The 11,999-nt window shown below is 40.0% G+C and overlaps 1 protein-coding gene across 2 annotated transcripts in view; it reads right to left on the bottom strand.

Annotated features, from left to right (window-relative positions):
* Window positions 1-5,548: 5,548 nt before the first annotated feature.
* AMPD3 (adenosine monophosphate deaminase 3) overlaps window positions 5,549-11,999 on the bottom strand; it is a 48,356-nt gene continuing 41,905 nt past the window's right edge. For both annotated transcript variants that reach the window (XM_037899794.2, XM_037899796.2), the window contains exons 12-15: window positions 11,444-11,564; window positions 9,565-9,738; window positions 8,413-8,523; window positions 5,549-6,515 (exon numbers count right to left, since the gene is read on the bottom strand). In XM_037899794.2, coding sequence (XP_037755722.1) covers window positions 6,303-6,515; window positions 8,413-8,523; window positions 9,565-9,738; window positions 11,444-11,564 — 619 coding nt within the window. In that variant the 3' untranslated portion in view covers window positions 5,549-6,302. The remainder of the gene's footprint in view (window positions 6,516-8,412; window positions 8,524-9,564; window positions 9,739-11,443; window positions 11,565-11,999) is intronic.

Raw genomic sequence — 11,999 nt, 5'->3', positions numbered from 1 at the left:
CTTGATAATGATCCAGATTCCCCCCCAAATGCCAACACAAAGCAACCAATGAAATGCTGGTGTGGTGTAGAATTGGCATTGGAAAAACTCTGCTTTCCTCTGGCAGGGGCCATTCTTAGGGAAACGGGGACATCGATGTGGTCCCTCTCTGTTCTGTCTGCTGGAACAGCTCCCTGGGGCCAGGGACAGAGATGCCTAAGTAGAAGTGTGTTAAGCAGTCATAACAATCAGGAGCCAACATGTTAACATTCCCTTGTACACGATCTAATCTAAATTGCACATTAATGAAATTACTATAATTATCTAAACTCTTAAATATACACAGTCTGTGCAATGAGGGTAAGTTGATATATTTGGGCCCTTTTCATATTTCAGTATATATTTATCACTGCAGTAGTGGTTTTTCATTTTCACAATTTGGGTTTTTCAGGTGCCTAAACTCTTAAAGAAATAAAATTCACCACAAGCTTTTAGCTTGAATGGTTAGTTTGTAAGTGGATCGGCCATGGGATGAGGATCATTTTCACACCTCTTTTCTTATAAATTGGTAAAGAGAGAACTTTAGAATTGCAATTCAACTTTCCTTCCAGCTATTGGAATTTAACTTCTGAAGTCTAGAATTTAGCATGATGAGATCTGCTGTATAGATGGTCTTACTGCTATCTATACCAGAGATTAATCTTACCAGTATTGTCATCTTTCATCAATTCAAATACTGTGGGCCACTTCCTCAACTGCTGTAAATCAGCATAGCTCCACTGAGGTCCCTTGGAGCTGAGTCTACTTCCATCCAGCAAGGAACTGGTCTTAGTTAACATACCCTATAATATGACTGCAGAGACATCCACATGCACCAAAAAATATATATATATCCCCTGGCTGCAAGTCTCAGAGCCTGGATCAGTTGACTGGGGTTCATGCTATGGGGCTAAAAATAGCAATGGAGATGTTCAGGCTAGGGCTGCAGATCAGACTCTGAGACCCTCTCCCTTCACCAGGTGTCAGAGACTGCTCAAATCCTAACATCTACACTGCTATTTTTAGTGCTGTAGCAGGAGCCCTGCAAGCCCAAGTCAGTTGACCCAGGCTCTGAGCCTCTCTGAAGTGCACTTCTTTAGTATGTTGTATGCACTTATGGGCTCACCAGTAAGTTCTAAAGGTTAAAATATTGAACTGCCAGTTCTGGGGGGATGGAAGCATATAACTTGCCAGGTGAGGCCCTTACATGGAGCTTTACCCCTCATTCTTCTGTGAGCTAGTGCTGGCAATATAAGAAAACTGACTTACAGATAAGTACATATTTGCCTCACATACCCATTACGAAATGTGAAATAAGACTCTTAGTTGAAGGTTTATTTAATCTCTTAATGCCAGATAGGTCTCCTCATGCAGTTCAGTTGCACATGGTTCACTCTTGAGAAACAAGCAGGGACTTTTGGTCCAAAACCTGCACTCCTTAAGGCTTTGCCATATGTTCTTGTCCCCATAGCTCAAACCCACACTGATGGGACTTGCACTTCCAACATACACCCTTAGACTTTTTAGAGGAAGACTAGGCAATCCAGCTGTAGGAGAGTTCTCCACATTCAGATCACTTGGGACCATGGAAAGGAGTGTTATACTGTGCTGTTATCCCCCCATGTACATTATTATATGGTGGGTAATTTGCGGGGCACAGTGTTTGGGGAAATGAGATGCATGATTTTAGTATAGTTAGGGTTGATGGGTCCAGGCCAAATCCATATCTCTTATTTGCTTGTTGTGTAGAGAAGTAGAGGAATGTTATGGAAGCTTTTGTTTACATCTTAGAGAACTTATTTTTATTGCTCTAATGTATTTGATAGACTCTTGCCCTGTTCCTACTGAAGTAAACAAAATCCTTTTAAGTTAAGGAATGTTCTTTACTTCAGGTAGAATGAGATGTAGAAAGTAATTAGTTTTCTATTTTGTCAACTACCTTAACTCATTTTTAAACATTTTGTATGAATTACAAACTTTGGGTCTTGTACAATCTTTGAAAGTGTGTTTTAAATCATGGGTTCTCAAGCTTTTTCTTTCTGAGCTCCGCCCCCCCCCCCCCAACATGCTATAAAAATTCCATGGCCCAGCTGTGCTACAACTGTTTTCTGCATATAAAAGCCAGGGGTGATGTTAGGGGGTCTCAAGGAGGGCAGTTGCCCAGGGCCCCACACCGTAGGAGGCAACACAAAGTTGCTCAGGCTTTGGCTTCAGCTCCAGGTGGCAGGGCTCAGGGCACTGGGCTGCAGTCCTCTCTGGCAGGACTTCGACTTTCTGCCCTGGGCTCTAGCAAATCTAATGCTAGCCATAGTTGATGAACTCCCTGAAACCCAGAGGGCCCCAGACCCCTTGTTGAAAACCACTCTTAAATAAGGCTATAGACTCTCAAGCAGGGTAAATCAGTATATTTGACTTCAGTGGCACTAAATTAAGAGGAGGTAGCCCTGGGCAACCTCCTCATCTATTTTCTGTTGGCAGAGTGAGTACCTTAATCTGTCAAACAAAGCAAGTACACAATGGGAAAGCTTTGCTAGAGCCAGGTCAGAGATGTATGCTGTGGACCTAAGTACTCCTATCGCACTTAGGTAGCTTGTATAAGAACCTAGAGAACCTTCCTGCAAATGCTTTGAGTGTGATGTAGGAAGAACACCAGTGGCACCTCCTGCTGGCCATCCTGGGTGGGATTAGATCCACCAGCTTGTGCTCTCCCTCCAAGGTTATCTTCTCCTGTCTTGTCTTGCTCTGCTGCCCTGCTTGCTCCCGGGTCTGTAGCTTCCTCTCTGGCCAAATGACTAGAGTCCTCCCCTTGTGGGGAATTCAGTCTTTCTAGACCTGTTGTCCAGCTGGCACCTCCAGTGCCCTTGCCATTCCTCAGTGGCTGGTAGGGGAGCCCAAGCTCACCCTGGGTTGCAGCCCTAGGGCCCTATAACAAGCAGCCACAGTCCCATGTCTTGCTGCTGTTTCTCTGGGCTCCTTCCTACATATCTGACTTTCCCCCCCCTCTCTGGGTTTGCCAGCCTCTAACTCCCTTCACTCAGAGAGTGACTGCAGCCTACTTCCCTGCAGCTTTTCCCAGCAATAGCCCCTTCTTCCTGCATAAATGAGCCTGTCCTTACTTAACTGTTTCCAGCCTAAATCTCCCCTGTTTGCAGCCTGATTAGCTGATTAGGCCCACCTGGCTTAATTCAGTTCTTGCAGGGATAGTGTGGGGAATCCACCCCATCACAAGTACTTAAAGAACTAGCTAAAGCAATATCAGAACTTGTAGGAACTATTTTTGAGAACTGGCAGACAGGTGAGGTCCCAGAAGACTTGAGAAGGGCAAATATGGTACCTATCTTTAAAAAGGGGAACAACAAGGACCTATGCACCAGTCAGCCTAACTTCAATACCTGGAGAGCTACTGGAACAAATTATTAAACAATACATTTGTAAGTACTTGGAGGTTAATAAGGTTATAAGTTCTAGTTAGCATGGATTTGTGAAAAATGAGTCATGCCAAACCAACCTAATTTCCTTCCTTGACAGGGTTACTGGCCTAGTAGATGTGTGACATCTTGATTTTAGTGAGTCTTTTGATACAGTCCTACATGATGATCTCAGAAGCAACTTAGGGAAATGTGTCTAGCTGAAATTACTAAACTGATTGGAAGATCATAATCAAAGAGTAGTTATCAAGGATTTGCTGTTAAACAGGGAGGATGTAGTTGGGGGGGGGGGGTCCTGCAGGGTCAGTCCTGGATCCAGTGCTGTTCAATATTTTTATTAATGGCTTGGACAATGGTGTGGGATGTGTGCTTATAAAATTAGCAGATGACACCAACGGTGGAGGGGGTGCAAGCACTTGGGAGGAAAGGATTCAAAACAACCTTGTCAAATTGGAGAATTGGTCTGAAATCAATATGATACTGAATAAAGACAAGTACAAGGAAGGGAAAAAATCAAATGCACAACTACAAAATAGGACTAAGTGGTAAGGTGGCAGTACCACTGAAAAGGATCTGGGGGTTACAGTCAATCACAAATTGAGTAAGACTCAACAATGCAATCAGCTGCAAAAAAGCTAACATAATTCTGGGATGTATTAATAGAAGTGTCATACATAAGATGGGGAGGTAACTGTCCCACTCTATGTGGCTCTGGTGAGGTCTCAAAGGTAGTACTGTGTCCAGTTCTGGGTGACACTCTTTAGGAAAGATGTGGACAAATTGAAGAGAGGGTCCAGAAGAGAGCAACAAAAGTTATAAAAAGTTTAGAAACCCTTACCTATTAGAAAAGGTTAAAAAAACGGGCATGTTTAATCCTGAGATAAGACTGAGAGGGGACCTGATAACAGTCTTTAAATACGCTGAGGGCTGTTATAAAAAGGACAGGGTGATCAATTGTTCTCCATGTCTACTGAAGGTAGGACAAAAAGTAATGGGCTTAATCTGCAGCAAGGGAGCTTTAGGTTCGATACTAGGAAAACCTTTCTAATGATAAGGGTAGTTAAGTTCTGGAATAAGCCTACAAGGTAGGTTATGAAATCCCCATCATTGGAGATTTTTAAGAATAGGTTGGACAAATACCTCTCAGGGGATGGTCTAGATTTACTTGGTTCTTCCTCAGTTCAGGGGGCTGGACTTTATGGCCTCTTGATGTCCCTTCCAGCCCTACATGTCTACAATCCTATGACCTCCTTTGAGATCTATCAGTCAGTTCGTAAAAAAAAAATTACTTCATTTAATGATTTTATTATAAATAGCATTTGTACGATGATAAAAGGATTTGGTGCATTGGCAAGGGGGGGGAAATTTCAGATGAAAATAATCAATATGGTTTATTCATAGCACCAATAAAAATAATGGAACAACACTATTCTTGAAAACAATCAAGGGATACCCAGAAAAGTGTTCTGAACTGATATTTTACTCCCTCTCTCTGCATCTTGGGAAATTGTTCCAATGGTTAATTACTCTCACTGTTAAAAAAGTATGCCTTATTTCCAATCTGAATTTGTCTAGCTTCAACTTCCAGCCATTGGACTGTGTTATACCTTTCTCTGCTAGTCTAAAGAGCCCATTGTTATACTGGAGATGATGCAACCAAGCAAGAACTGCCCCAATAACATTTGAGTGAAATAGATAAGAAAAGAAATGACACAGTAATGCAGATGAGTTGCATGTATCAACTTCTGCGGTCTCATATCAGGTATATATTAAAAGGGTTCTTTGAAGCAAGGGAGATTCAGGTTAGATATTAGGAAGAACTTTCTACCTACAAGGTAAGCACTGGAACAGGCTACCTAAGGTGATTGTGGAATCCTCATCTGATCTCACTAAGAACAAGGTTAGACAAACATCTCTCAGGAATGGGCAAGGTATGTTTAGTCCTGTCTTGGGTTGCGGGGCATAGACTAGATTACCTTGTGAGGTCTCTTCCATCCCTACAGTTCTATGATTCTAAAATGGGAAGGAGCTTCTTCTGAGGAACTTGTAATCAAAAGCTGTTCTCCATTTTCAAGGCAGTGCTTTCATATTGAAGCTAAAAATGTTTGAAAAGTCATTTTATTATGTTTCAGATGTACAGTCATCATTTTCACACAATTTTCTGTTTTCATTAGCAAAAAGATGTAAGCTTCTATCTTTCACACTCACCCCAAAATACTGGGTGATAAGAATGACACAATCTAACTCTTTTAACTAATTCATAATGATGAAAAAGATATGCAGTAATTATCTGGTAACATCTTGTTTCTAAGATCATTACTGAATACTTTATGTACAGGTTGGAGAATGTCTCCAAATATTTTCCATAATGAAAGTGAGCTCATCATTGCGTGCATCATACAATCTGCTAATTAACCAAGGGCTAAATTTAAAAATGCTGTTTGGTATGACTGCCACTGACAACTGTCATGACAAAAAACAGGTGCATATGTACTACCAGCATCTGCTGTCATCATGCATCTTGTGTTTGCAGTAGAATACTATAGATCACAGATGCAAGCATTACTAATATTATGATTGGTTTTAAAACTACACTGCAAAGCACAGTTAAAACGCAGTATACAGCATAAATGATGCACAGTTCTCAGCTGACACGTGTTTACTGCAGTCTTACATAGCCTAATGCATGTACAAACTGATATTACATTAAAGAGTGTAATGCAACAGAAAATAACTTCACACACTGTTTAACTCCATCTCCCATATATACTTTTCTCTGTATTGTTCAAACAGTTGTATCTCAGCAGCTGTCAATCACAGATTCATTATTAAAAAGCAGATGGTAAATGCACATGGTCAGGAGGAAGATTGGCTTGTTTCTTGGTGCTGTGACTCTTTAGATAGAGCTGTAATCTCTTCTGATTTCATTGCGTCAGACAGGAAGCTGAGCTCATTACATAGTGTCTCATACCTGAAAGCCATTCGGATTTGTGCCACATTTGTCTTTCGAATGTCATTTCCTTCCGGCCCTTCTTTATAATAATTTACCCCTAAGAATTTTTGTTTTTCCTGGGAACAAAATAAAGTTTAAAGCATTATGGAAAAGTCAGTTTTAAATTACTTTTGGTATTACAAGTCCTCCTTTTCTTTTTGCGAATACAGACTAACACGGCTGTTACTCTGAAACCTTTGATTTTTTACTACAAGTAAAAGCATCTTTTCAAATGAATGGCACTGAGGATAAGTGAAAAGAACCCACAATGAGCTGGCCATGTAGTTTATGATGTTTAGCCATTCACCCTCTTCTTATGTAGGTAGCTTGCTTGTATTAAGCTGCTTTGCCAACGCAGTTCAATGCTGGTTGGTTCAATCAAGATATGCTTTTTTCCCCCCATCTGTTTTTCCATTTCTCCTGAATTACCTTTTTACTTAAAGTTAGAATCCTTTAAAAAGTTAATGCCACTAGCCTCAGCAGAGTTCTTTGGTCTTATAGGAGCTGGTTTACACAATAGCTTTCTATCAGAGCAGAATATGTGACATGCTCATGTGTGTATTTTTCTTCTATTAGCTGTGATAGTAAAGCTGCTCTGTTACAGCCTGACCTAAAACCCACTGAAGTTAATGGGAAGCCCCTTTGGTTTTGTTGGGCTTTGCATCAGGAACTTACCACCTCAGGAGTTTAAGAAGAGAGATTTAGATACCCTTGGCAAGTTGCCATTTTTTTATTTCTTGGGGAAAAATGGATGACAGTGGTCACATCAGCCCACCAGAGGATGCAAGCTAAAATGGCAGTGGAATATGCACCACAGAGACATTCTCGTGCCAGCTTCTCAAAGGGATGGTCCAAAGAGATAGAGATAACTACTTAGAAAAGATTAAGTAACTTCTCTAAAATAGCTTTTATGGAGAGAAATTCATAGATTTTTAAGGCTTGAAGGGATCATTAGATCATCTAGTCTGACTTCCTATATAAAACAAAGGACATAGAATTTCACCCAGTTACCCCTGCAATTGACCCCAATAACTTTTGTTGATTAAAGCAAGTCTTCACAGAGACAATGCCCATCCGAATCAACTACTTCATTCACATTAGGGTAGGCAACAGTAAAAAGAAAGGCTTAAGGAAGAAAAGTAAATGACTGAATATATATGGAATCATGATAAAACCCTGGTATCTTCTTGCAACATACAGTCTATTTCAAGAAAAAACTGAAGAATTTGTCATATCCACAGAGTTAAGTCAATGGTCCACCTACTACCGTTTAGTCTATTTAAATGTAGACAGCAAACTGATTTTTTATAAGATGTTTTATATCCCTGATAATTTTTTTTAAAAGAACTAAACAGGAACCATGTAGACTTAGTGCCAGATTTTCAAGAACCCAGCACACATAACTGGGGTCAGGTTTTCAGAAGAGCTCAGTTCCCATGTAGTGAGCAAATTACCAACAAGGTTGCAAATTTTAGTAGTGATTGCTGCAGTGTGATGTTCACCTGTCTTATGAAGAACTGGAGTGCGACCATAAATGTATTTCACGTATACTACTAGACAACTCAGACTGTAACGAACTCAGCACAGATCAATAGGAACCAAAAGTCAAATCAGTGACTATCTATTACATTAAAGTCTTTGTATACCAGCATCAACCCCCTAAGAAATCCAAGCATGTATACATGTAAAATGTAACTGCCTGCTCCCAGGAGATGATGTGAAAATGAGATCTCCTATCTCTTGAGGTTAATCTGGGAAGGAAAGTTATTTGCATACATATGTACTATATGCTCAGTAAAATAACTCCAAGGAGATGCAGCATCTCACTTTCTCGATGTTCCTTGAAGCCAGAGGTATTACACACACACACACCATTTTGTAGTCCACAAATATTTCATTTAATCCTTGCATACCTTTACATTCACAAAAAGTCCAAGCAATGACAATGCGTGTCTTGCAACAAACCAAATTTACCTTATGTGATAACCCACTTTGTATTACGCTGTTTCTTGCTAGCTCACAGGAGTCACACGTGCTCAGTTTCCACACTTGAGCTGCTATGGCATATTCCTCCATAAGTGCTTCCTGTACCATCAGAAATATGATTTGTTAGCCTATACCCTATTTCGTAATTGTGTCTGCTATGTAATCATTTCCAGGTAGGAAACTGTCTTATGCTTATTAAACAATTTTGTTAGATGGACACAATTTTCAAGTTTTTAGGTTTTAAACTCAATTACTGGAGAGTGAACGTATTTGTCTATTTCAAGATGCCTGTGAAAGATTAATTAATTCAAATTCCTAAGGAATTTGGATGCCAATTCCTATGTTGCTTTGCAAATTGCAGTCTTAATGCTTAATGAATACACCAAGAAAGTTTCTCTCTTCTGATCTGACACTTTTGAACTCAACAAGGAGGCAGATACTGATCACCTGAGAATTCCTCCAACAGTGGGTAGCTCTCAACTAGTGTAAAGTTTGTGCAGCAAGCTCCTGCACAAACTGCTCTGTACTGTAGCCACGTTGCGGATGGAGAGGGGAAGGGCAGAGTGGAGCAGACTAGAGCACTGCTGATCCTCAGAGGGCAAAAGTTAGAGTTGCCCATAGGCTGCTCTAATTCACACTGGGGTTGAGGTCAGTGTAGACCAGCCCACAGAATCAGGGAGCTGTAACCAGTTTCCAGGCACTCTCTCATCTCCTGCACTGAGTGGAACTCAGAGCAGGAGAGCATCAAGCCCAGAAAATTGAATGAACAGTTTGTAGTTTATCTTCAGAGACTTCAAATGACATTTTTTTCAGTAAGCTTCAACACATTCATTAGAAAGGAAAGAGGTCTGCCTTGGCACCCCACCTCTAAAACATTGGAGCTCTCCATCCGCTTGAGCTTCCTCTGTACTTGAGGAGCCAGTGGCTGGAAGAGGCAGGAGTACAGACATGTAATTTGGCAATTAGTAATTTCCCCATGAAACTAACAGTTTTCAAAGGAGTGGGAATGAGGGGGGACATTGAGAGGTATGTAAAGACATGAGGTGTCACATACTATGCCATGAGAAATAAAGTGTTTCAGGCCACTTTTATCTTTAAGGTGAATTTATTAACCATGCTAAAGTTTTCAGTTGTGCTTACCTTTGTATAATGGAATTGCATAGGATCATCTGTAGAGAGGGAAATGTGAAGTCCCTTATGTAGAAATTCCCGTAGTGGATTTTTTGAATACTCAAGGAATAGGCTATTGTTGCTAAGTGGAGACATGGCAATGGGAATTTGTGCAAGATAATAAAGATACTGAAGAACTGGACTCTGTACAAAAACAATACAGATACTCATTATTTAATGGCCCTGTGAGATAACAGGAAAGGAGGTTTTCAATCAGAGGAAATGGAAACAGCCTCATTGAATATGACCGTGGAAGGATTATGACCAGAAAAACTGAAGTCTGCACCGAACTGCCTTTTGTGGATTGACTTTTTCACAGATTTTTTTCAATATTTTCTAAATGCAACTTTAAATGCCATTATTTCTTCTTCTTTTTCTTTTTTTTAAAGCAACAAATATTCTACATTTTGGATGCACTGAGACAGTATTCTCATTAAAACCCAATTATTTACCGAGTCTAGTGATTGTACATGATTCTGTCAGAGAGCTCTGTTCCATACTAACAGAGTCCCTACCCAAAAGAGCTTAAATTCAGATGCACCACAGGTACATTACAGAACACTAATTATATCCAAAACACTTCACAAATAGGTCAGTTTGGTGGTAGTAGTGGGGGTGTGTGTTTAAAGAACAGAAGGAAGGAGCTTTCACTTGTCTGAGGGCATAAATATGGGTGCACATGTAATGCATTCTCATCTGTATTCATGACTATTTGGGGCTTGTAATCCCACTAGTGTACAAGACATGAGCCTGCACCACACTTATCAGCTCTGCCAGGTTTATTCCATTCTTGGCCATACAAGAATAGAGCTGACAGGCTAAAGAGAAGAACAGTATAATGTAGTGACTGTGTACAAAATATAAGACACTGCCTGGGTCTAATTTTAGGACTGTCAGCCTTAATAAAGATTTAATAGGATATGACTTCAGGTCAAAATTTTCAGTTTTGAGTATCTAACATTAGACACACATCCATATTTAGGCATCTAAGTTAGTGGGTTGATTTTCACAGGACCTAAGCACGAGCAGTTCCCACTGATTTCAATTGTGTTCTGAATTCTTTTAAATAACTTGTTTTAGATGCCAAAGTACAGGAGAACTAGATTGGGGGAGGGGCAGAATGTTTTCCCTTTCAAAATGTCAATATTTCAGCAAAAATTCTAGAACTGAAACTTTTTGGCCAAAACCAAAAATTTTGGGAGATGTGGCTTGGCAACTTATCCCAAAAGAGACTGCAGGGCCTGAGGCACCCAAACCACAACTTCCACGAAGCATTACGGTGGCATTTCTTGGGTTTTTTCAACAAAAAGTTGAAATATCCATGGAAAGCTTATGCTTTACATAAAAAAATGGGTTTTGTCAAAAACCCAATTTTCTATCAAAAATCCATTTCAATCAAAAATTTCCAATCAGCCTTAGGGAACCATTTTGTGGGGAGATGCAAGCAATTTTTCCTAATCTTAGAATAGTCATAAGAGATTAATTTTTAATTCAAAGAATTTACATGTGAACTACGGAAGGATTCTTATTTCAGTCTTCCTAAGTAAATCCCCATTAATAAAGACAGATGTATTTTTACCAGAATGACTATTGACTTGATACAAATCTGCCACCCGGTGGCCAATTATTTTCACAAAGATTTTCTTAATGGATGAAAGCCTGGTCCCCATTGACGTCAGTGGGAATTTTGCCATTTACTTCAATGTGGCCAGAATTTCATCTTCTATATTTGCCTAGATTCTTCAGGAGGGTGAGGGGTCATGTAGAGGTGTTTTTATTAATTGATAAGTCTGATGTATTTGAGTTTTTTCAATAAATTAAGACTATGATAAATGAACAAGAGCAATACCTTCTTCAGGAGTAATCCATGAGAAATGTTGTCAGACGTCAGAAAGGCTGACACCAGATGAGTGATGGACCCAGCTTCTCCACAATGAGGGCGAAATAGGAAGGTACTCATGCCTCTTTCCCTGCAGAAATTAAAAATAAGTCCTACCCCAAGATAACTGGTGTCTTTTCACCCATTTTGCATGTAAGTCCCATTAATATCTATTGAAAAATATCCACAAGAATAACTATACATATCAATTTGGGAAAACAGATCTAAGAATAATTTTTTACTTCATTAGACTCAGATGTGCTTTGTCATAAATATAAAGGGAAGGGGTAAACCCCTTTAAAATCCCTCCTGGCCAGAGGAAAACTCCTCTCACCTGTAAAGGGTTAAGAAGCTAAAAGGTAACCTCGCTGGCACCTGATCAAAATGACCAATGAGGAGACAAGATACTTTCAAAAGCTGGGAGGAGGGAGAGAAACAAAGGGTCTCTGTCTGTCTGTATGCTGCTTTTGTCGGGGATAGAACAGGAATGGAGTCTTAGAACTTTTAGTAAGTAATCTAGCTAGGT

This window comes from Chelonia mydas, chromosome 6, assembly GCF_015237465.2.
Source record: "Chelonia mydas isolate rCheMyd1 chromosome 6, rCheMyd1.pri.v2, whole genome shotgun sequence".
Lineage (NCBI taxonomy): Eukaryota > Metazoa > Chordata > Testudines > Cheloniidae > Chelonia > Chelonia mydas.
Note: the sequence above shows the minus strand (reverse complement) of the source record. Positions and strands in the feature narration are given on the sequence as shown.